Genomic DNA, 26121 nt, shown 5'->3' on the forward strand with positions numbered 1-26121 from the left:
TAGGATTAATTTACCACTAGCACTATCTCCTAAGGGAAGTGGCAGGTTCTCCATCACGTGAGAGTCTTTGCATAGAGATTGGGAGTCTTTTTTTCTCAAAAGAGAGACCTGCAGCCCTGTTTGCGTAGGTAGTCAGACGAGCCAGGAAAAAAAACCAGAGGTCCAGCGAACCAAAATACCCTGGAGTGGAATCCACAGATGGTTCACCCACAACTCAATGCAACAACTGAATATCAGTGTATTAATTCTACATTAACTTGAGTAACCTGACCTGGATTTCAGATCTCAGAAGCTAAGCAGGATCGGCCCTGGTCAGTATGTGGATGGGCAACCTCCATGGACTACCAGGGTAGTGATGTGGAGGCAGACAATGGCAAACCACTTCTTTTGCCTTGAAAACCCAACAGGGTCGCCATAACTCAGCTGTGACTTGATAGCGCGTGCACACACACACCTTGACTAAAATCCAAATGTTACAATACAACATTCTGAAATTCCATTCAAGAAACTATTTGAAACTATTAGATATATTACAGAGAATGTCCATACTTTGGTGAAGGTTGATATTCACGTGTGAATGCCAGCACATGCCAAAACTCAGCTGATGAATGCCGGCTGTCACTTGAACGGGACTGTCAGCATTCAGCAGCACAAACCTCAAAGGCAGGGAACTCTGTTTTCAAGCATTCACACTATTCAACTAGGTTAATTGCCGTTTGATTGTGAATGCCAACATTCTTTAAATTTGGAGCTTCCTCTGGAACATACAGCACATTCGGACCTCTTAAAGATACTGTAGACATAACACATTGATATCCAGTGGTTCTATTGCGTCACAGATGAGTCTTTTGGTGGTCTCCTATCAATCAAACTTTTCTGCATCCTTCGAAGTAGTAAGCTCGAGGCGCACGGTCCCCGACCCCCCCCTGCTCCCTCCCACACCATGACAACAACCTGTTAAAACAACGGGACAGGGTAAGCGAACAATGGGTTCTCTCTGTTGTGGATCTTCTCGTGTCTCTTGTGGTGGGAGCTATGGCTGAAACACTTGCCGCAATACCGGCACGCGTAAGGCTTCTCCCCAGTGTGGATCCGGTGGTGCTGAACCAGGGTGGATTTGTCAGTGAAGCAATTCCCACACTCGGAGCACACGTACGGCTTCTCGCCCGTGTGGATCCTCTGGTGTCTGAAGAGGTTGGAGCTGACGTTGAAGCTCTTCTCGCAGATGTTGCACTTGTAGGGCTTCTCCCCTGTGTGGATGCGCATGTGTTTGATAAGGTCAGCGTTGTGGCTGAAGCTCCGTAGGCATTCTGAGCAGGTGTTCAGCACCTCCGGCTTCTGCTTTGGTTTCGGTTTCTCGCTGCCGCCACCGCTGACGTCGGCACCATCCTCATCCGGGGCACAGGTCTCCATCTGTTCTTCCACTGCGTCCTTCAGGTGTTTCTTCTTGTGTGAGCTGCGGCTGTAGCTTTTGCCACAGTCGATACACTCGTAGGGCTTCTCACCTGTGTGGATTCGCTGGTGCTGCGTGAGGTTGGATTTATCATTGAACCGTTTGCCACAGTCGAGACATATATAAGGCTTCTCCCCTGTGTGGATTCTCTGGTGCCGGTTCAGGCTGGAGCGGACTGTAAAGCTTTTCCCGCATTCGGAGCACTTGTGTGGTTTGTCCTCAGGCTGCGCCTGCCACTGACTGACTAGGCTCGAGTTCTGGATGAACACTTTCCCGCACTCGATGCAAATGTCAGGGATCTCTTCCGTCTGAGTCCCCCGATGGACCAAAAAGACTTTGCGTTTCTTGATGGTTTGAACGGGTTTCACCGGCCATGTCATGGACTGAATTTTCTTCTCCCTCACTTCAGCTCCGCGAGAGTGACTGTGTCCGGGACTTAAGCTTAACATCTTAAGGAGTTTACGTTTGGTCACGAGCTGCGATCGAGCCTCCTCCGGGCTAAAGTTCTCCTCCATGTGGCTCATTTTGTTACTTCTTCTTACCTGGCAGGAAATCAACAACATTGCTTTTTTTAAAGGAGCAGGGAAGGACAATTCTCAAATAACCAATTAATCGACATCATCACAGCCAGGACCTTTGTCCAACTCTAAACTTACAATTTTCACAGTCAACCTGATGCATGGAAATAGTGGCACCCCCCAAAGCAAATTATGTCAGTGCCACGTTTGGATGTTTCCGCAACGTTTAACTGTTTCCTTAGATGCAAACAGGAGAAAAAGGGATGCAGGAACCAGCCTTCAATCAGGAACTGGATATATCTGTCTGTCTGTCTGTCTATATCTCGGTCAATTGCTTCTGATTGCAGTGGCAATATATATAGCCATCGGAAGCAATTGACCGAGATATATTGCAATTGCAATCAGAAGCAATTGACCGAGATATAGACAGACACACAGACAGACACACAGAGACAGACAGACAGACAGACAGACACAGAGATATATCTCGGTCAATTGCTTCTGATTGTCTTAGGAAGACAGACCAGCTATTTCTGCCTAGATGGGAGCATTTAGAACAAAATCATAGAGCTAAAAAGCCTCTGGAGGGCCGGCTGCTCAGCTCTGCACTACAGTTGCGCTGCCTTCTGGGTATTGTGTGTGTCAGAAGGACAGAAAAGACCAAATGGTACTGCTGGCGGCATTCAGCGGCCTAAGAATACTAAGGAGGTTTAAAAATATTTTTTCAAAGCGTAGGTTTCTAGTCCTTCTTGTTGGGAGGGGGTGAGGCATGCCAAACATGGGATGCACCTCAAGAGTCATTGGCACACTTACAAAAATGAAATGGCCTACAGCCAACCTCACGCAGAGCAGCCCCGCAAGCCAAAAGCAGTGCCTGCCATTCGTTTCAGATGCAGCCGATGACAAGACGCAAGAATACACCGCAGGATCCTCTGAGCGGGCGCAAAGGGCACTGAATGCCTCGCTGCCAAAGCCCGACCGCTCTCTGGAGAGGGGGAGCAGGCAGCTGGCACCTCTGGAAGGGCTGGATTTCGCTCCCGGGCTGCCAGTTGCTGCCCCTTCATTTGGCGATATAAGGAGTGACGCGCAATGCTGAGAAAGGTCAGTTTTGCAACCCTTCCTGCTCCTTCAGACAAGAGGTGGCTGACCATCCCCCATAAGGGACCCTTCAAGATTAGCCGGCACACCCCCCCGACCTCAGCCTGCTTTCAAAGTAGTTCCTCTCTCTCTAAGGAGGGTTGCCAGGTCCCTCTTCCCCACCGGTGGGATGCTTTGGGGGTGGAGCCTAAGGAGGGCGGAGTTTGGGGAGGGGAGGGACTTCAATGCCATAGAGTCCAATTGCCAAAGAGGCCATTTTCTCCAGGTGAACTGTCTGATCTCTATCGGCTGGAGGTCAGTTGTCATAGCAGGAGATCTCCAGCTAGTACCTGGAGGCTTAGGTAAATAAAAGTTAGCCTGCTGTACAGTTAGTTAGCAAATCCAAAATAGCAGAAAATCAAGCATTCAATAAATGCAAGGTATGTCTTTGTTCAATTTAGGCATATAGTTAACATACAATTATACAATCATTGTCTGTGCAATACTGTCACTGTCCTTCAGTATTACTCCTCTGAAGATGCCGGCCAGAGCTGCTGGCGAAACGTCAGGAAAGAAAATTCCAAGACCACGGTTACACAGCCCGGATAACCTACAAGAACCAATGAACTCTGACCGTGAAAGCCTTCGACAATACTATGCAGGATAAATCATAAACAACTTGTAATTACAAATGTCTAAATCACAATCAAAAAGTCTTTTATGCGAGTATCTCGCCAAACTTGCACCAAGGAGACGTGGATATAGCTGAAGAAGACCCCCCCTAATGGTCGAAACAGGGAATATCCGGCACCCTGTAGTTATATATATACGTGATCTACTATTGCCACTCGTTCTACTTAGGAGTTAATATACTCCAAACAGCAGCAACGAAAGATGCCTGCTACTTCCACCACCAAGTCTGGACGCTATTGAGAGTATATCCACGTCTCCTTGGTGCAAGTTCGGCGAGATACCCGCAAAAAAAGACTTTTTGGTTGTGATTCAGACATTTGTAATTACAAGTTGTTTACGATTTATCCTGCATAGTATTGCACAGACAATGATTGTACAATTGCATGTTAACGATATGCCCAAATTGCACAAAGACATTCTTTGCATTTATTGAATGCTTGTTTTTTTTCTGCTATGTTGGATTTGCTGAGTACCTGGAGGCTGGCAACCCTCCCTCTAAGAAGAGAGAACCGGGTCCTCCAGCGGGACCCCCAACCTCAAACCCTTTTGAGATCTGCTTTGCACACTGGGGGCCCTTTCCAGGAACACAGCGCAACCCGACAGGATCATTGACCAACGAGACGCACACCGGTACCTACCACAAGCCGCTGCTGTCATGCACATGGCTCGCAAGCCCTGCAATTTGTATAGGGCCCGTGCGCATGCTGAACACAGGACACCCTTGGCATGGGTCTTGCGCCCCGGAAACAGAGCCCTAAGTCCAAAGGGTGCTGTGCCGGCAGGGCCGCGGCGGAGGCGGGAGGGAAAGGCTCTCTGCCCATGCCCAGAGCCACTCTTCCTTCCTCAGCACCCCACATGTTGCAAGGCTCCGCTCTGACCCCCAGAGGAAAGAGATCTGCCCCGACGGAGGATGCAGATTGAAGGCACAGGGCTAGAGCCAACAGGGCCGGCGAGGAGCGACCCGGTCCCCTGCACGGCCATCCGGAGCCATGTCTCTCCCCCCCACACACACCCCGAGCCCTGGATTGCTCCAGATGCAAAGGGGCAAACCTAAGCCCCCCTCCCCCAAAAAAAACACGGGTGCATTTTTCCACCCCCACCCCGCCACTCTTCTCTCGTTTTGCAACGCTTGGGGAGTGGGGGTGGGGTGGGGGGGATCTGCTCATCCCTACCTGGCGATCAAGGCAGCCAGAGCTCATGCGGGTCAGCCAAGGCAGCTGCGGCGGAGTCCCCCTCTCCGGTGGCGACCCCCACAAATAGGGGGCTGGGTCGGTGGGGGGTGGGGGAGAAGGAGGGCGCCTTTGTGCGGCTAATGCAAAAAAAAAAAAAAACACCCCTGCTTGGGCTCAGAGCTTAGTGGTGGGGAGGGGGCGAGCCCTCCCCCCGACCCTGCCCGGATCAGCCCCTCCGCGCCCCCCTCTTCCCCCCCAATGCATTGAAGGCTGCTAGAGGACCCTTCCTGGAGGGAGATCTTTCCCCCCCCCCTTTCGGCTGGAGGAGAGCTGGTGGTCGAGCGCGGGTTTCCCCCCCTCCACAATGGAAGGAGGCGAGGAGGAGGAGGAGGAGGAGGCGACGGCTTTTGCAGCAGCTACCTCTGACCCAGGAAACTCAATCCTAAAGGCTGACCCTACAAACAAAGAAAAGAAAGCAAGCCTCGCAGCCATGCCAGGGCCCTCTGCTGGCCGACGGCGGCGCTCGGCCGGGGCTTTCAAGGAACCGGCCCCAGTGATTTATGAATAGCACCCCATGTGCATCCTGCCTGCCTCTGTTAGGGGACTCCAGGCGGTTTGCAGGGGAGGACCAAGCGGTGGGTCCCTGGCCACCAAGATCAAGTTCACCCATGCCATCGTCTTCCCTGTGACTATGGACGGGTGTGAAAGCTGGACATGGAAGAAAGTAGAAAAGGGCCAGAGTCCAGTAGCACCTTAAAGGCTAACAAAAATATTTTCTGGTAGGGTAGGAGCTTTCAGATATCTTTTCAGATATATTTTTTTTTCAGATGTATGAGCTTCAGATATCTGAAGAAGTGAGCTGTGGCTCACGAAAGCTCCTACCCTACCAGAAAATATTTTTGTTAGTCTTTAAGGTGCTACTGGACTCTTGCCCTTTTCTACTTTAAGGTGCTACTGGGCTCTTGCCTTTTTCTACTACTGCAGACAGACTAACACGGCTACTGGACTCTTGCCTTTTTCTACTACTGCACACAGACTAACACGGCTACTGGACTCTTGCCCTTTTCTACTTTAAGGTGCTACTGGACTCTTGCCCTTTTCTACTACTGCAGACAGACTAACACGGCTACTGGACTCTTGCCCTTTTCTACTTTAAGGTGCTACTGGACTCTTGCCCTTTTCTACTACTGCAGACAGACTAACACGGCTACTGGGCTCTTGCCCTTTTCTACTACTGCAGACAGACTAACACGGCTACTGGACTCTTGCCCTTTTCTACTTTAAGGTGCTACTGGACTCTTGCCCTTTTCTACTACTGCAGACAGACTAACACGGCTACTGGGCTCTTGCCCTTTTCTACTACTGCAGACAGACTAACACGGCTACTGGACTCTTGCCCTTTTCTACTACTGCAGACAGACTAACACGGCTACTGGGCTCTTGCCTTTTTCTACTACTGCACACAGACTAACACGGCTACTGGACTCTTGCCTTTTTCTACTACTGCACACAGACTAACACGGCTACTGGACTCTTGCCCTTTTCTACTTTAAGGTGCTACTGGACTCTTGCCCTTTTCTACTACTGCAGACAGACTAACACGGCTACTGGGCTCTTGCCCTTTTCTACTACTGCAGACAGACTAACACGGCTACTGGGCTCTTGCCCTTTTCTACTACTGCAGACAGACTAACACGGCTACTGGGCTCTTGCCCTTTTCTACTACTGCAGACAGACTAACACGGCTACTGGACTCTTGCCCTTTTCTACTACTGCAGACAGACTAACACGGCTACTGGACTCTTGCCCTTTTCTACTACTGCAGACAGACTAACACGGCTACTGGACTCTTGCCTTTTTCTACTACTGCACACAGACTAACACGGCTACTGGACTCTTGCCTTTTTCTACTACTGCACACAGACTAACACGGCTACTGGACTCTTGCCCTTTTCTACTTTAAGGTGCTACTGGACTCTTGCCCTTTTCTACTACTGCAGACAGACTAACACGGCTACTGGGCTCTTGCCCTTTTCTACTACTGCAGACAGACTAACACGGCTACTGGGCTCTTGCCCTTTTCTACTACTGCAGACAGACTAACACGGCTACTGGGCTCTTGCCCTTTTCTACTACTGCAGACAGACTAACACGGCTACTGGGCTCTTGCCCTTTTCTACTACTGCAGACAGACTAACACGGCTACTGGACTCTTGCCCTTTTCTACTACTGCAGACAGACTAACACGGCTACTGGACTCTTGCCCTTTTCTACTACTGCAGACAGACTAACACGGCTACTGGACTCTTGCCTTTTTCTACTACTGCACACAGACTAACACGGCTACTGGACTCTTGCCCTTTTCTACTTTAAGGTGCTACTGGACTCTTGCCCTTTTCTACTACTGCAGACAGACTAACACGGCTACTGGGCTCTTGCCCTTTTCTACTACTGCAGACAGACTAACACGGCTACTGGACTCTTGCCCTTTTCTACTTTAAGGTGCTACTGGACTCTTGCCCTTTTCTACTACTGCAGACAGACTAACACGGCTACTGGGCTCTTGCCCTTTTCTACTACTGCAGACAGACTAACACGGCTACTGGACTCTTGCCCTTTTCTACTACTGCAGACAGACTAACACGGCTACTGGGCTCTTGCCTTTTTCTACTACTGCACACAGACTAACACGGCTACTGGACTCTTGCCTTTTTCTACTACTGCACACAGACTAACACGGCTACTGGACTCTTGCCCTTTTCTACTTTAAGGTGCTACTGGACTCTTGCCCTTTTCTACTACTGCAGACAGACTAACACGGCTACTGGGCTCTTGCCCTTTTCTACTACTGCAGACAGACTAACACGGCTACTGGGCTCTTGCCCTTTTCTACTACTGCAGACAGACTAACACGGCTACTGGGCTCTTGCCCTTTTCTACTACTGCAGACAGACTAACACGGCTACTGGACTCTTGCCCTTTTCTACTACTGCAGACAGACTAACACGGCTACTGGACTCTTGCCCTTTTCTACTACTGCAGACAGACTAACACGGCTACTGGACTCTTGCCTTTTTCTACTACTGCACACAGACTAACACGGCTACTGGACTCTTGCCTTTTTCTACTACTGCACACAGACTAACACGGCTACTGGACTCTTGCCCTTTTCTACTTTAAGGTGCTACTGGACTCTTGCCCTTTTCTACTACTGCAGACAGACTAACACGGCTACTGGGCTCTTGCCCTTTTCTACTACTGCAGACAGACTAACACGGCTACTGGGCTCTTGCCCTTTTCTACTACTGCAGACAGACTAACACGGCTACTGGGCTCTTGCCCTTTTCTACTACTGCAGACAGACTAACACGGCTACTGGGCTCTTGCCCTTTTCTACTACTGCAGACAGACTAACACGGCTACTGGACTCTTGCCCTTTTCTACTACTGCAGACAGACTAACACGGCTACTGGACTCTTGCCCTTTTCTACTACTGCAGACAGACTAACACGGCTACTGGACTCTTGCCTTTTTCTACTACTGCACACAGACTAACACGGCTACTGGACTCTTGCCTTTTTCTACTACTGCACACAGACTAACACGGCTACTGGACTCTTGCCTTTTTCTACTACTGCACACAGACTAACACGGCTACTGGACTCTTGCCCTTTTCTACTTTAAGGTGCTACTGGACTCTTGCCCTTTTCTACTACTGCAGACAGACTAACACGGCTACTGGGCTCTTGCCCTTTTCTACTACTGCAGACAGACTAACACGGCTACTGGACTCTTGCCCTTTTCTACTACTGCAGACAGACTAACACGGCTACTGGGCTCTTGCCTTTTTCTACTACTGCACACAGACTAACACGGCTACTGGACTCTTGCCTTTTTCTACTACTGCACACAGACTAACACGGCTACTGGACTCTTGCCCTTTTCTACTTTAAGGTGCTACTGGACTCTTGCCCTTTTCTACTACTGCAGACAGACTAACACGGCTACTGGGCTCTTGCCCTTTTCTACTACTGCAGACAGACTAACACGGCTACTGGGCTCTTGCCCTTTTCTACTACTGCAGACAGACTAACACGGCTACTGGGCTCTTGCCCTTTTCTACTACTGCAGACAGACTAACACGGCTACTGGGCTCTTGCCCTTTTCTACTACTGCAGACAGACTAACACGGCTACTGGACTCTTGCCCTTTTCTACTACTGCAGACAGACTAACACGGCTACTGGACTCTTGCCCTTTTCTACTACTGCAGACAGACTAACACGGCTACTGGACTCTTGCCTTTTTCTACTACTGCACACAGACTAACACGGCTACTGGACTCTTGCCTTTTTCTACTACTGCACACAGACTAACACGGCTACTGGACTCTTGCCTTTTTCTACTACTGCACACAGACTAACACGGCTACTGGACTCTTGCCCTTTTCTACTTTAAGGTGCTACTGGACTCTTGCCCTTTTCTACTACTGCAGACAGACTAACACGGCTACTGGACTCTTGCCCTTTTCTACTACTGCAGACAGACTAACACGGCTACTGGACTCTTGCCCTTTTCTACTACTGCAGACAGACTAACACGGCTACTGGACTCTTGCCTTTTTCTACTACTGCACACAGACTAACACGGCTACTGGACTCTTGCCTTTTTCTACTACTGCACACAGACTAACACGGCTACTGGACTCTTGCCTTTTTCTACTACTGCACACAGACTAACACGGCTACTGGACTCTTGCCCTTTTCTACTTTAAGGTGCTACTGGGCTCTTGCCCTTTTCTACTACTGCAGACAGACTAACACGGCTACTGGACTCTTGCCCTTTTCTACTACTGCAGACAGACTAACACGGCTACTGGGCTCTTGCCCTTTTCTACTACTGCAGACAGACTAACACGGCTACTGGGCTCTTGCCCTTTTCTACTACTGCAGACAGACTAACACGGCTACTGGGCTCTTGCCCTTTTCTACTACTGCAGACAGACTAACACGGCTACTGGACTCTTGCCCTTTTCTACTACTGCAGACAGACTAACACGGCTACTGGACTCTTGCCCTTTTCTACTACTGCAGACAGACTAACACGGCTACTGGACTCTTGCCTTTTTCTACTACTGCACACAGACTAACACGGCTACTGGACTCTTGCCTTTTTCTACTACTGCACACAGACTAACACGGCTACTGGACTCTTGCCTTTTTCTACTACTGCACACAGACTAACACGGCTACTGGACTCTTGCCCTTTTCTACTTTAAGGTGCTACTGGACTCTTGCCCTTTTCTACTACTGCAGACAGACTAACACGGCTACTGGGCTCTTGCCCTTTTCTACTACTGCAGACAGACTAACACGGCTACTGGGCTCTTGCCCTTTTCTACTACTGCAGACAGACTAACACGGCTACTGGACTCTTGCCTTTTTCTACTACTGCACACAGACTAACACGGCTACTGGGCTCTTGCCCTTTTCTACTACTGCAGACAGACTAACACGGCTACTGGACTCTTGCCTTTTTCTACTACTGCACACAGACTAACACGGCTACTGGGCTCTTGCCCTTTTCTACTACTGCAGACAGACTAACACGGCTACTGGACTCTTGCCCTTTTCTACTACTGCAGACAGACTAACACGGCTACTGGACTCTTGCCCTTTTCTACTACTGCAGACAGACTAACACGGCTACTGGACTCTTGCCTTTTTCTACTACTGCACACAGACTAACACGGCTACTGGACTCTTGCCTTTTTCTACTACTGCACACAGACTAACACGGCTACTGGACTCTTGCCCTTTTCTACTTTAAGGTGCTACTGGACTCTTGCCCTTTTCTACTACTGCAGACAGACTAACACGGCTACTGGGCTCTTGCCCTTTTCTACTACTGCAGACAGACTAACACGGCTACTGGGCTCTTGCCCTTTTCTACTACTGCAGACAGACTAACACGGCTACTGGGCTCTTGCCCTTTTCTACTACTGCAGACAGACTAACACGGCTACTGGACTCTTGCCCTTTTCTACTACTGCAGACAGACTAACACGGCTACTGGACTCTTGCCCTTTTCTACTACTGCAGACAGACTAACACGGCTACTGGACTCTTGCCTTTTTCTACTACTGCACACAGACTAACACGGCTACTGGGCTCTTGCCCTTTTCTACTACTGCAGACAGACTAACACGGCTACTGGGCTCTTGCCCTTTTCTACTACTGCAGACAGACTAACACGGCTACTGGACTCTTGCCCTTTTCTACTACTGCAGACAGACTAACACGGCTACTGGACTCTTGCCCTTTTCTACTACTGCAGACAGACTAACACGGCTACTGGACTCTTGCCTTTTTCTACTACTGCACACAGACTAACACGGCTACTGGACTCTTGCCTTTTTCTACTACTGCACACAGACTAACACGGCTACTGGACTCTTGCCTTTTTCTACTACTGCACACAGACTAACACGGCTACTGGACTCTTGCCCTTTTCTACTTTAAGGTGCTACTGGACTCTTGCCCTTTTCTACTACTGCAGACAGACTAACACGGCTACTGGGCTCTTGCCCTTTTCTACTACTGCAGACAGACTAACACGGCTACTGGGCTCTTGCCCTTTTCTACTACTGCAGACAGACTAACACGGCTACTGGACTCTTGCCCTTTTCTACTACTGCAGACAGACTAACACGGCTACTGGGCTCTTGCCCTTTTCTACTACTGCAGACAGACTAACACGGCTACTGGACTCTTGCCTTTTTCTACTACTGCAGACAGACTAACACGGCTACTGGGCTCTTGCCCTTTTCTACTACTGCAACAGACTAACACGGCTACTGGACTCTTGCCTTTTTCTACTACTGCACACAGACTAACACGGCTACTGGACTCTTGCCCTTTTCTACTTTAAGGTGCTACTGGACTCTTGCCCTTTTCTACTACTGCAGACAGACTAACACGGCTACTGGGCTCTTGCCCTTTTCTACTACTGCAGACAGACTAACACGGCTACTGGACTCTTGCCCTTTTCTACTACTGCAGACAGACTAACACGGCTACTGGGCTCTTGCCCTTTTCTACTACTGCAGACAGACTAACACGGCTACTGGACTCTTGCCCTTTTCTACTACTGCAGACAGACTAACACGGCTACTGGGCTCTTGCCCTTTTCTACTACTGCAGACAGACTAACACGGCTACTGGACTCTTGCCTTTTTCTACTACTGCACACAGACTAACACGGCTACTGGGCTCTTGCCCTTTTCTACTACTGCAACAGACTAACACGGCTACTGGACTCTTGCCTTTTTCTACTACTGCACACAGACTAACACGGCTACTGGGCTCTTGCCCTTTTCTACTACTGCAGACAGACTAACACGGCTACTGGGCTCTTGCCCTTTTCTACTACTGCAGACAGACTAACACGGCTACTGGACTCTTGCCCTTTTCTACTACTGCACACAGACTAACACGGCTACTGGACTCTTGCCCTTTTCTACTACTGCACACAGACTAACACGGCTACTGGACTCTTGCCCTTTTCTACTACTGCACACAGACTAACACGGCTACTGGACTCTTGCCCTTTTCTACTACTGCACACAGACTAACACGGCTACTGGACTCTTGCCCTTTTCTACTACTGCACACAGACTAACACGGCTACTGGGCTCTTGCCCTTTTCTACTACTGCACACAGACTAACACGGCTACTGGGCTCTTGCCTTTTTCTACTACTGCAGACAGACTAACACGGCTACTGGACTCTTGCCCTTTTCTACTACTGCACACAGACTAACACGGCTACTGGGCTCTTGCCTTTTTCTACTACTGCACACAGACTAACACGGCTACTGGGCTCTTGCCCTTTTCTACTACTGCAGACAGACTAACACGGCTACTGGACTCTTGCCCTTTTCTACTACTGCAGACAGACTAACACGGCTACCCACTGTGAATGATCTTCAAGGAAGAAAGTAGACTCCTTTGAAATGTGGTGTTGGAGGACAGTGTTACGGATAGCGTGGACGGCCCAAAATAAATAAATAAATAAAAATCAGTGGGTTCTAGATCAAATCAAGCCTGAACTGACCCTAGAAGCGAAAAGGACTAAACTGAGGCTGCCGTATTTCGGTCACATTATGAGAAGGCAAGAGTCACTGGGAAAGACTGTCGCGCTAGGAAAAGCTGAGGGCAGCAGGGAAAGAGGAAGACCCAGCAAGAGGTGGATGGACTCAATAAAGGAAGCCACAGCCCTCCGTTTGCAAGATCTGAACAAGGCTGTCAAAGAGAGGACATTTTGGAGGCCTTTCATTCATAGGGTCGCCATGAGTCGGAAGCGACTTGACGGCACTTATCACACACACCAAGAGGTACAGGTAGACCGGCTTCACTTCTGTATCGTGTGTGTAAAGGGCCATCGAGTCGCAACCAACTTGAACATATGAACATACGAAGCTGCCTTATACTGAATCAGAACCTTGGTCCGTCAAAGTCAGTATTGTTTACTCAGACCGGCAGCGGCTCTCCAGGGTCTCAGGCAGAGGTCTTTCACATCACCTACTTACCTAGTCCCTTTAACTGGAGATGCCAGGGATTGAACCTGGGGCCTTCTGCGTGCCAAGCAGATGCTCTACCACTGAGCCACAGCCCCTCCCCTGTTTAGGGCAACCCACAAGGCAAGAGAGTTTTGCCATTGCCTTTCTCTGCCAACCCTGTTTAAGAACATAGGTAAAAGGTAAAGGTAGTCCCCCTGTGCAAGCACCGGGTCATTACTGACCCATGGGGTGACGTCACATCCCAACATTTCCTAGGCACACCATGGCCATTTATGCACAGGTTTTGCCTTGGATTTGCCGCTCTCTAGATGCACATTTTCCCCATTTGAATTCTCAAAACTCTGCCAAGGGGCTTATTGTTGAGTTTTGAGAATTTGGATGGGGAAAATGTGCATCTAGACAGCGGCAAACCCAAGGCAAAACCTCCCATGTTTTACGGGGTGGTTTGCCATTGCCTTCCCCAGTCGTCTACACTTTACCCCAGCAAGCCGGGTACTCATTTTACCGACCTCCTGGTTTGAACCTTAATAGATATACATACACTAAATTTTGGTTTCATGTCAAAAAAAATTATTTGATATTTTGAAGGTGAAGCAGGTGTGCTGTAATTTATATAAGAACCTCCAGGTACTAGCTGGAGATCTCCAGCTATTACAACTGTCCTAGATGCTAACCCAATAAGACATGTCAAGATAACTGTTCCTTACCCCCTTTCCTTCTATGTATTACCCCAAAACCTAATAAAATATTTTTTAAAAAGAACTCAGCAGCTTGAGGCTGCAATTTTGATGAGGAGGAGCAACAACTGAAGAGGGAGGAGGAGGAGGAGGCATGAGAGAGGAAACGGGTTCAGAAATTTTCAAATGCTTTGAAGAGAAGGAAATGTTTATCCCTCCTATTACAATTTCAGGTCACTCAATACAGCTGATTGGCAGTCACCTCTGAAGAAAATGAAATTCTTCACATAATTCGCTTATGGAATTCACAGCCCAAAGTGTGGAGGTAGCAACGTGTTCTCCAAAAATTTCAGACAAATTCATAACAAGGAGATCACTGCTTCTAAGCCATATCGATGGAATGATGCCTCTGTGTACAAAGACAGTAAAATGTACTTCTGAATACCAGATTCAAGGCAGAGATAACCAGAGGGAACATCATCTTTGCATTTTTGGAGGCATCTGGCTGGCCACTGCTGGAAAAGCAAAGCTCAGTTATTTATCTTTCCCTGGGAAACAGAAGTTTTCCCTCCACCCCAAAGAGCGTATTTATCTTTTGATTCATCTACAGTCAGTAAAATGAACCTTCCAAGACAAACTCGTCCACCCATCTGCTGCAATCCAAAATAAACTCTGGAAGGCAAGGTTTTAAAACAATCTACGAGCACTGGAGATTCAGCACAGCAGACAAAATACCCGTATGGATAGCCCTCTCCTCCATGAACATGTCCACTCCCCTCTTCCAAGCCTTCCAAATTGGCAGCCATCACCACATCCTGGGGCAGGGAGTGCAATAGAGCTTAAAACTCTGGGGCCAGTATCCTCCACGTGCCATTTTAATGTACCTCATGCAAATTCTATGCAAATTTAATACACAAAGAGAAAGCCCAATGTCCCCGTCTTATTATACATTTCTGTGTCCCTGACGACTGAGCACTCAGCTCAGCCACGCTTTTAAAGAGATAGGGTAAAATAATTGAGATATAGCAAGCATTTAATATGGTGAGTGGGATGTAGCAGGGTGAAAGGGGTGCCCTGCTGTTTCATCCTTCTGAGACAAGAAAACCTGGTCCGTGCTTCCTTTAGGACACACTCAGAATACGACAGGAAATATTTTTGTTTGTGTTTTTAATCGAAATCCACAACTATATGGAGGAATAGTTTGTAAAGGGCAAAGGGTCGATTTCATCTTTGATACACCAGGATTGACAAAGAGAGGCCTTATACAAAGAGCAAATGCCACGCATAAAATGTCCTGACGTAACTAATAATATTCTCCAAGGGACAGGAAAATCTGAACGTGGGTCTTTGAGGAGGTTTCAGAGTTCCATTTCAGTCTTCATTGGAAGCTGGAATCGGTGGGGGCCGGAGTTTCCGGTGCCTTTCCCTCTCGCCGCTATGAAAAGTACATTGAAAAGAAGGATACGGCCCCCGCGCAATGCTTTCGAGGTCTGAACATGCTTATTCAAAGCTCCTTAGCTTATGGACGAAATGTTTACACAGTGGAAGAACCACAGTCTGTATGTAGCTCTAAAAACAGATCTTAAAAAAAAAAAAAACAGGAAGCGTTTGAGGTTAGCAAGAAGCAGAGGGTGTTCAACAATTTCCAAGTGGGAGTAAGAAGCTTGTTTTTAGTAAAGATGTTAATCCACAGCCAGAACAACCTCTGAAAGAAAATGGCAGAGCCTCTGCATAGAGACCAAAGGCCAATAAACACACGTAGCAAAATCCCGCTGCCGATCCTTTCTTGGCATATGCCGTTTCAGACTGCATTTATGATTAACTGTTCCATGTTACAAAAAAATATTCCTCCCTGTATGTGGAGAACTACTACATCAGGGAGAAAGGTTCCAGCTTGGTCGATGAGGAGGATACATGCTCCCCGGCCCCCCGCCGCCCACATACATACATAGTCTCAAGTGGTACAGTCCAGGAAAATCTTTACCTTGCCATTTTGCTGACTCGCTTGGAGGATCCCTTTTTGAAAAGAGAGCTCTATTTTCAACAAGAGGGCTTGATCCAAGAATCACTAAACTGAGATCCAGTGGTCTGGCAATCAGATCATGACCCCATCCTAACCTCAAGCTTTAGCTGCTAGCCTTGAAAACAATTAGGATGCTTCCGAAAACAGATGCCCACTAGCAGTCCCTGTCCTTTTCCTCCAGTACCTGGGGTTAGATCATCGGGGCAGGGAAAGCTAACAAAGAGTATTCTCCCTTGTGGATCTTCTCGTGTCTCTTGTGGTGGGAACTGTGGCTGAAACTCTTGCCGCAAAACCTGCAGGCGTAGGGCTTCTCCCCGGTATGGATTCGCTGGTGCTGAACTAAGGTGGATTTGTCGGTGAATCGCTTCCCGCAGTCCGAGCACACGTATGGCTTCTCCCCCGTGTGGATTCGCTGGTGCCTGAACAGGTTGGAACTGACACTGAAGCTCTTTTCGCAGATGTTGCACTGATAGGGCTTTTCGCCGGTGTGGATGCGCATGTGCTTGATGAGATCGGCATTCTGGGTGAAGCTCTGCCAGCATTCCGTGCAGGTATTCAGCACCTCCACTTTCCGCTTGGGTTTCGGCTTTGTGCTGGCCGCAGCGCAAGCACCATCCGCCTGAGCGCCCTTCTTCAGCTTCTTCCCCAGCGGGTGTCGCAGGTGGTGCTTTTTGTGGGAGCTGCGGCTGAAGCATTTGCCGCAGTCGATGCATTTGTAGGGTTTCTCGCCCGTGTGGATCCGCTGGTGCTGGGTGAGGTTGGACTTGTCGTTGAATCTTTTCCCACACTCGGGGCATTTGTAGGGCTTCTCGCCTGTGTGGATTCTCTGGTGTCTGTTCAGGCTGGAGCTGACTCCAAAACTTTTCCCACAGTCGGGGCATTTGTAGGGCTTTTCATCGGAGTGCGTCCGCCGGTGGTTGACCAGACTGGAGCTCTGGCTGAAAGTCTTCCCACACTCGATGCAAATGTTGGGCTTCTCTTCCGTCTGAGTGCCCTGATGCACCACAAAGTCTTTGCGTTTTCTGATGCCTCGAACGGCTTTCATGGGGCGGGACCGGGGCATCCCTTCTTCCACTCCTTTAGCTTGGTGGCTGCGGTCGCGGGGCTGGCTGTACTCGGGACTGGTGGTTAGCATCTTCTGAAACATTTAGAAAGAAGAGCTCTGCCATCTGTCCTCCATGGCCCAATATTCTCCTTCTGCCACCACACTGTCACCTGAGGAAGCATAATTTTCAAGTAACTGTTATTGTGAGAACCACTTAATTTTAATATGTATCTATCGACCATGGATTAAAAACACTAGAAGCCTAAACCTGTGCGTGTTTGCTGAGTCTGTCTTTGTAAGTAGCCTGGGCACCGTTACAATGAGATGAAATGTCGTGCCTAGGGTTGCCAGGTCCCTCTTCGCCACCGGCGGGAGGTTTTGGGGGTGGAGCCTGAGGAGGGCGGGGTTTGGGGAGGGGAGGGACTTCAATGCCATAGAGACCAATTGCCAAAGCGGCCATTTTTCTCCAGGTGAACTGATCTCAATTGGCTGGAGATCAATTGTAATAGCAGGAGATCTCCCGCTAGTACCTGGAGGTTGGCAACCCTACCTGTGCCATCTACTTGTGAGGCTACGAATCACGTGGGTTTTTCCCCATCATCCTCTTTCCTGGCAACGATCGTGGGGGGTGATGCTACTGAAGGCGCTCATTCAAGTATTATCGGCCTTAGTAGCATGGGATAGCACCTTCAGGGCCAGTCCTGGTTCACATGAAGAACTAAATGATACCTGATAAAGGGGGTACAATTTTGCAGTCCCAGGGAACATAGCCAAGGTCAGCTCAGTGGTGGTGGAAAGCACCGTCAAACCTTGTCTCTGCCATGAACTTTTGAGGTGGCACTAAGCAAAGTTGTTCTCAAACTGCCAAAGCCATTATTCCCATTTGCAGCGCTGAGAGAGAAGAGGTGACCGACCTCTCCACAAATACGCTGTAACACGCTCACCCCCACCCCATGGGTGCAAAACTAAACATACAAACTCAAAATAAAGGGCCATCTTATCCAGACTCCCTCAGCGGCCCCTGGGAAGTTCCTAAGCAAGTCATGGTCGACACGGCCATCCCCTGTTGCTTACACTCAAAGGTATACTGCTGCTGAACATGGAAGCTTCATTTACCTATGATCTATTGACAGACCTATATTCCATTAAAGGTATCTTAACCGGGGGGGGGGGTTTACATCTGTGGCGACCTGACCCCTCTTTCATAGAATCGGAAGGGACCACCAGGGTCATCTAGTCCAACCCCCTGTACAAAGCAGGAAATTTACAACTACCTCCCCACCCCATCCCCACCCCCAGTGAACCCCTACTCCATGCCCAGAAGATGGCCAAGGTGCCCTCCCTCCCATCATTTGCCTAAGGTCATAGAATCAGCATTGCTGACAGATGGCCATCTAGCCTCTGCTTTAAAACCTCCAGGGAAGGAGAGCTCACCACCTCCCAAGGAAGCCTGTTCCACCGAGGAACTGCTCTAACTTAGAAAATTCTTCGTAATGTCTAGACGGAAATTCTTTTGATTTAATTTCAACCCGTTGGTTCTGGTCTGACCTTCTGGGGCAACAGAAAACAACTCGGCACCCTCCTCTATATGACAGCCCTTCAAGTACTTGAAGATGGTGCTCATGTCCCCTCTCAGTCTTCTCCTCTCCAGGCTAAACATACCCAGCTCCTTCAACCTTTCCTCAAAGGACTTGGTCTCCAGACCCCTCACCATCCTTGTTGCCCTCCTGTGGACATGTTCCAGCTTGTCTACATCCTTCTCAAATTGCGGTGCCCAAAACTGAACACAGTACTCTACGAGAGGTCTAACCAGAGCAGAGTAAAGCGATACCATCACTTCGCGTGATCTGATCTACAGACAGACCTATATTCCATTAAAGGTATATTAATGGGGGGGGGGTCACGTCATGAGACAACAAGAGTCACTGGAAAAGACAGTCATGCTAGGAAAAGTGGAGGGCAGCAGGAAAAGAGGAAGACCCAACAAGAGATGGATGGACTCAATAAAGGAAGTCACAGCCTTCAATTTGCAGGATCTGAGCAAGGCTGTCAAAGCAATACCGTAAGGGGTCTAGACTCTATTAAGAGACTAAACTCCTAGCAGAGTCACTCAAGATGGACTGGTCACGGCTGAGACACCCGACGAAGATGCGTCCACCCCCTTCAGGGATCAATGGCCACATCCGCAGAAGAGGACAGGCAGTTCCAATGGGGAGGGGGGCAGAGGAATCCCTGAAGGTTAGCTACTGGGCAGCAGCAGTAGTGGAAGGTGACACTGGCGGAGGATCTTTTGTAGACAACGGCAGTGCCACTACGGCTAACCCTGGGGGGTTACTGCACTTTGTATTCCCAATGATGTATTAAGGGTTTGAAAATGTTATAAAAGACATTGCTTTAAAAGGGGTTTTGGATACCACGGCTAAAAAACGGTTGGAAGACGTCTTCACAGCTAAAGGGGCCAAAGTGCGAACAGTATTTTTTATAACGTTTTCAAACTCGTAATACATCGCTGGGAATACACAGAAAGTGCGGACAGCGTTTTTTATAACGTTTTCAAACTCTTAATACATGGCTGGGAATACAAGTGCGGTAACCCCCCCCCCCCAGGTTAGTACAGCGCAGAAGAAGGCACTGGTAAACCCCTTCTGACCAACCTTTACCTTGAAAACCCTACGATGAGACAATCCAAAATGAAAACTCAATAAAGGAAGCCACAGCCTTCAGTTTGCAAGATCTGAGCCAGGCTGTTAAAGATAGATGTTTTGGAGGACTTTGATTCATAGGGTCGCCATGAGTCTCAGCCTTCCATCCTCCCGAGGTCGGTCAAATGAGTACCCGGCTTGCTGGAGGTAAAGGGAAGATGACTGGGGAAGGCACTGGCATACCAACCCTGTGACGTCACCCCATGGGTCAGGAATGACCTGGTGCTTGCACTGGGGACCTTTTCCTTTACCTAGAAGAAGGGGGAGAGGAAGACCCAACAACAGATGGATGGACCCAATAAAGGTTAGCACTGTGCAGAAGGCGGCACTGGTAAACCCCTTCTGACCAACCTTTACCTTGAAAACCCTACGACGAGACAATCCAAAACGAAAACTCAATAAAGGAAGCCGCAGCCTTCAGTTTGCAAGATCTGAGCCAGGCTGTCAAAGAGAGGACATTTTGGAGGACTTTCATTCATAGGGTCGCCATGAGTGGGAAGGGACTTGAGGGCACTTAACACACGCAACATAATTAATTGACTCTGTAAAGGAAGCTACGGCCCTCAATTTGCAAGATCTGAGCAAGGCTGTCAAAGAGAGGACATTTTGGAGGACTTTCATTCATAGGGTCGCCATGAGTCGGAAGCGACTTGACGGCACTTAACACACACACACACACACACACACAACGGGGGGGGGTTACAATCTGCACAGCGAGCCGACCCCTCTTTCTCCCACCCCCCACCCCCCCTGATTCCCAGCTCTTTTTTCAGCCGTGATGCCACAACACGACTTAACCCCCGCCGCACCTGGGAGGCGCGCATCAGAGCCCGTGCGGGGAGAGCCCGCCCGCCGTCCCCACGTGCGGGGGGTCCCCGGGATCTCTCTCGCTCTCTCCAGGCGCCGGCCGCGTTGCAAGAGAAGGTCCCCCCAGCCGGGCCTGGGCTTCCCCCCCCCCTCGGCCTCGCAATGGAGGAAGCCGACCTAGGAAGCGCAACCCTCGGACCCCGAGCAGACAAAGAGAGCGGCGGCCGCCTGGGCGCGGCGGCCGCCGCCGGAGCCCTCTGCTGGCTGCAGCCCTCCCTTTCCCCTCGGCCCCGGTCGGGTTTGCAACAGGGGCGGACCCTGGCGCTGGCCCCGCTGGCTGCATTCATACAGCCAAAGGACCACGTGGGAATTTGTGGGAGGACAGGAGGCACGGACAACGTCTTGTGCCAATGCACTTCATTTGGGAAATGTTAAGGGATATGTCTTGATCTAAGAGGTGGGTGGACTCCGTAAAGGAAGCCGCAGCCTGTCCATACATTTCCGATTTAAATATGGTTTAGAGACCAGTGGTTCCCAAACCTTTCGGAACCACGCCGATTTTTTTAAAGAAGGCCTGGGGCAGGAGTAAAGTTGCCATTGCCTGCCTCTGCACAGCAACTCTGGACTTCCTTGGTGGTCTCCCATCAAAGTGGTCTCCCATCAAAGTCTTAACCACGGCTGACCCTGCTTAGCTTCCAAGATCTGACCAGATCAGGCTTGCACATGGCGTCCTCAGAATTACAACTGGGTGTCCAAATAGGTTTGGCAGCTCCAGGTTGGGAAATACCTGGAGATTTTGGGGGTGGAGTCTGAGGAGGGCGGGGTTTGGAGAGGGGAGGGACTTCAATGCCATCGAGTCCAATTGTCAAAGTGGCCATTTTTTCCAGGGGAACTCATTTCCATCACCTGGAGATCAGTTGTAATAGCAGATCTCCAGCCAACACCTGGAGGTTGGCAACCTTATGTCCAAACTACAGCAATCAGGCCTGGAGGAAATAGCCCCTTCAGAGAATGGCCTCTATGGCTTCCATTAAAGTATGTGAAATTTCCCACTATTTCTGGGGACTCTATGGCATCACATCCCCACTGAGTTCCTTCCCTTCTCAAACTCCGCCGTTCTCAGGCACCACCATAAATCTTCAAGAATTTCCCAAGCGAGAGGTGGCAATTCTTGACTGAACCCAGGATCCCATTAAACCCTGTCCTATACAAAAGCAAAGAAAAGCCTAACTTGAAGACACACACAAGTCTAATCTTGGCGGTTTTCTTTATCACAGTAGGAACAGAACTAGTGATCTGGCCAAAGAAATTGCTCGTTGAGGGAGAAATGCCACAGGTCTGCCTCACCTCGCATACTCACGCACCCCTCGGCGCACTGTAGTGCAGTGTAGTGTTCAGCTTTTTCAGATCCAGCTTTAAACCCAAGCTAAAATAATGAGACCCAATGTTAATTTTTTAATATATATGTTCTCCTTTATCCTTCTCTCTGCCTTTCAGGGCATAGCTACGGCAGACATTGGAGGCATTCAGTGTGTGTACAGGCAGTCTAAACACACGTTCCCATGTTTCACATTTGCAGAGTCCATTTCACATGTGTCCACAGATAAACCCAGGGTCCAGATTGTACACATATACAAAGTAAGCACAGAAGGCTGCTTGAACTATGGTATGCATGTTTCCTACTGATTATCCATGTACAGTCATGTTCTTCAGGCCATAAAGATAGCAATCTAGACTACTATATTTGCCTGTCTTTTATGTATTGTTGATAATCTGATTGTCTCAGAGCAATCCCTGTCTGCACGCTTCCCTGCCTCAACCTTTTGGGGAAAAAAAACATACATTGGGCTGTCATTATCCTATATGACTTTAAGGGTAGCTGTCTTTAGCATCCCTGGTTTATTGTTTCCCCAAAAGCCCTGTGAAATGAGTGACATATCATGGGCAAAGGAAAACTCAATGAAAGGACCACCTCCTCCCATACAACCTGCCCACCAGCTAAGATCTGTGACGGCGGTTTCTAAGGGGAGCTCCAGTGTGCCTTTTCAGTTGTGGCACACCAGTTGTGGAAGGTCCTCTCTACATCAGTTGACCTGGTGACTAGCCTTTGGGGTTGCAGGCACTGTGATGGACAGGAGAATATTTCTGCCCCATTCAGCATGAACCGACCAGCTTCAAAAAGGCTGACTGGAATGCTGAAGTGAAGAAACAAACCCAGGAGGTTAAAATACACATGAAGCTGCCTTCTACTGAATCAGACCCCTTGGTCCATCAAAGTCAGTATTGTCTACTCAGACCCGCAGTGGCTCTGCAGGGTCTCAGGCAGAGGCCTTTCACATCACCTACTTGCCTGGTCCCTTTAGCTGGAGATGCCGGGGATTGAACCTGGCACCTTCTGCACGCCAAGCAGATACTCTGCCACTGAAGCACAGCAACTAAGGGACAAATAGGAAATTGGTGTTTGGTGGGAGAAGGGATAGGAGGTATCCTGATTGGGCAGGGAGTCCAGTAGGGACTGTGGTGTATACTTTTTGACAAGGAAGGTTTTGACTGCTGTTCCTCGATAAAACCAGCAAATTTTTAAAGCTGTCCAGTTATTGTCTTTTAAGTTTGACAGGTTGAAAGGGCCAACATTGTAACCATTCAGTATAACTCACCTCCCAGTTCTGGTAAATGTATGCAATTAAGAGTGTGTGTTAAGTGCCGTCAAGTCGCTTCCGACTCATGGCGACCCTATGAATGAAAGAGTAGGAAGGTATTAAAGATAAAGGTGACGTTACTAGGCAGACTATGTTTGCAGAGTGGTTTGTCATTTACACAGTCGTTTACACTTTACCCCTGTATTCTGGAGCTCAGCTGTAATTCTAGGAGAATTCCAGGTCCCACACACTAGACATTTTTAAAATGGTAAAGGTCCCCGGTGCAAGCACCGGGTCATTCTTGACCCATGGGGTGATGTCACATCCCAACATTTTCTAGGCAGACTTTGTTTATGGGGTGGTTTGCCAGTGCCTTCCCCAGTCATCTTCCCTTTACCCCCAGCAAGCCGGGTACTCATTTTACCAACCTCGGAAGGATGGACGGCTGAGTCAACCTTGAGCCGGCTACTTGAAACCGACTTCCGTCGGGATCGAACTCAGGTCACAAGCAGAGGTTGGACAGCAGTACTGCAGATGACCCCTCTGCGCCACAGGGCTCTTAGGAAGCTATTACAGGTCACAGAAACTGAACAAATTTATGTGTTTTGTTGTATGTGACTTGCATGTTATTCTCTACCTGTATAAGCCTACATTCCTACATTTGGATCCTACGTTCTGTAGGATCCAAAGAAAAGAGGTCCTGATTCATAGCTGATGGCGCAGGATTGTAAAATAAGACATACTAATAAAAGAAATACTTTACATCACACCTGGTATAGTAACATAACAGGAGGGTGTGGGTGTTGAGGTGGGTCACAACTCTCCAGTCTGAGGATCTCGTTATTGGCAAATACGTATTAAATAAGGCAACAAGAGAAAGGCCTGGGCTTAGGGCTGTTTAGCTTGGAAAGAAGGCGGCTAAGGGGAGACATGATAGAGGTCTATAAAATTATGCACGGTTTGGAGAGAGTGGACAGGGAGAAGCTTTTCTCCCTCTCTCATAATACTAGAACGCGGGGTCATCTGCTGAAGCTGGAGGGTGAGAGATTCAAAACAGATAAAAGGAAGTCTTTCTTCACACAACGCATTGTTAAATTGTGGAACTCCCTGCCCCAGGATGTGGTGATGGCTGCCAGCTTGGAAGGCTTTAAGAGGGGAGTGGACATGATCATGGAGGAAAGGGGTATTCATGGCTATTAGTTAAAATGGATACTAGTCATGCTGCATACCTATTCTCTCTAGTATCAGAGGAGCATGCCTATTATTTTGGGTGCTGTGGAGCACAGGCAGGATGGTGCTGCTGCCGTCGTCTTGTTAGTGGCTTCCTAGAGGCACCTGGTTGGCCGCTGTGTGAACAGACTGCTGGAACTGATGAGCCTTGGTCTGATCCAGCAGGGCCTTTCTTATGTTCTTATTGTGACAGGCACTGAGTGAAAACATTGTCCCGTACCTTTAGTTAAACTGTGGGTCTCCCACGCCCCCCAGCTGTTGTCTTATTTCCCTACATGTGTATTTTTTGCGCCCTCGTTCCTGTTTGTTTATTGGCCTTGCTAGAGATTTCCAAGTTTGGTTGTTTGTGCTGGTCTGAGCTACTGACTGGTGTTTTGTCAGGAATTTCTTAAATGGCTGCTATTAATATATATTTTTAAATCAGGGGTACCTTAAATCTGGTTTTACAATATTGAAGTTTATTGGTATTAGTTTAAGAAATGGTAATGAGCCAGGGGAGAGAAGATTTCCTATTTGGGACCTCAATGATTCCCTCCTCATATACCCTTCCCTTCTCTCCCATACATTGGTGCTTACTCTCGCACCATACAGTATTGGAGACAAGAGATGCCCTTGCCCTAGGGTTGCAAACTGGGGGTTGGGAAATACCTGGAGATTTGGGGGGGTGGACCTGAGCAGGGCAAGGTTTGGGGAGGGGAGGGACTTCAGCAGGGTATAATGCCATAGAGCCCCACCCTCCAAAGCAGTCATTTTCTCCAGGGAAACCAATCTTGCTCACCTGGAGATCAACTGTAATAGCAGGAGATCTTCAGGTGCCACCTGGAGGTTGGCCCCCCTACCTTGCCCAAGCATCCCTGCTAATCTCCCATGATTCTCCACTGCCTTCATTGTCCCAGTCCTTTGTCTCTCAATAAGCCCCCCGGCTGTTAAAAATAGGACGGTTTTGGAGGACACTGATTCATAGGGTCGCCATGAGTCGGAAGCGACTTGATGGCACTTAACACACATATCTTGCCCAGCATTGTCTGCTTTGACTGGCAGGAGTTATCCTGGATCTCAGGCCTATCCATGCACCTGTTATCTGAGAAGATCCTTTAAATCAGGGGTGTCAAACATAAGGCCCGCGGGCCGGATCTGGCCCCTTGAGAGCTCTTATCTGGCCCGCATGCTAGCCGAGGCAGCCACCCCCACCTCCGATCTGTGCTGGCAAGGCATGGCCCAACAATTTAAGGATGTTGACAAGTTGGAGCATGTCCAGAGGAGGGCGACCAGAATGGTCAAAGGTCTGGAATCCATGCCCTATGAGGAGAGACTTAAGGAGCTGGGTTTGTTTAGTCTGGAGAAGAGAAGGTTAAGGGGTGACATGATAGCCATGTTTAAATATTTCAAGGGATGTCATGTAGACGAGGGAACTAGCTTGTTCTCTGTTGCCCCAGAGACTAGGACACGGAGTAATGGATTTAAACTAAGAGAAAAGCGATTCCACCTAAACATTAGGAAGAACT

At 49.0% G+C, this 26121-nt stretch overlaps 2 protein-coding genes across 2 annotated transcripts; both read right to left on the reverse strand.

Annotated features, from left to right (window-relative positions):
• Positions 1-957: 957 nt before the first annotated feature.
• Positions 958-1968, reverse strand: LOC130474791 (zinc finger protein OZF-like). Its single transcript, XM_056846493.1, has one exon. The coding sequence runs from the start codon at positions 1966-1968 to the stop codon at positions 958-960; it is 1011 nt and encodes a 336-aa protein (XP_056702471.1).
• A 14415-nt stretch (positions 1969-16383) lies between these two features.
• Positions 16384-17328, reverse strand: LOC130474802 (zinc finger protein OZF-like). The gene has a single exon (XM_056846502.1). The coding sequence runs from the start codon at positions 17326-17328 to the stop codon at positions 16384-16386; it is 945 nt and encodes a 314-aa protein (XP_056702480.1).
• Between the last annotated feature and the right edge of the window lie 8793 nt (positions 17329-26121).

This window comes from Euleptes europaea, chromosome 1 (genome assembly GCF_029931775.1).
Source record: "Euleptes europaea isolate rEulEur1 chromosome 1, rEulEur1.hap1, whole genome shotgun sequence".
In the NCBI taxonomy this organism is placed as follows: Eukaryota; Metazoa; Chordata; class Lepidosauria; order Squamata; family Sphaerodactylidae; genus Euleptes; species Euleptes europaea.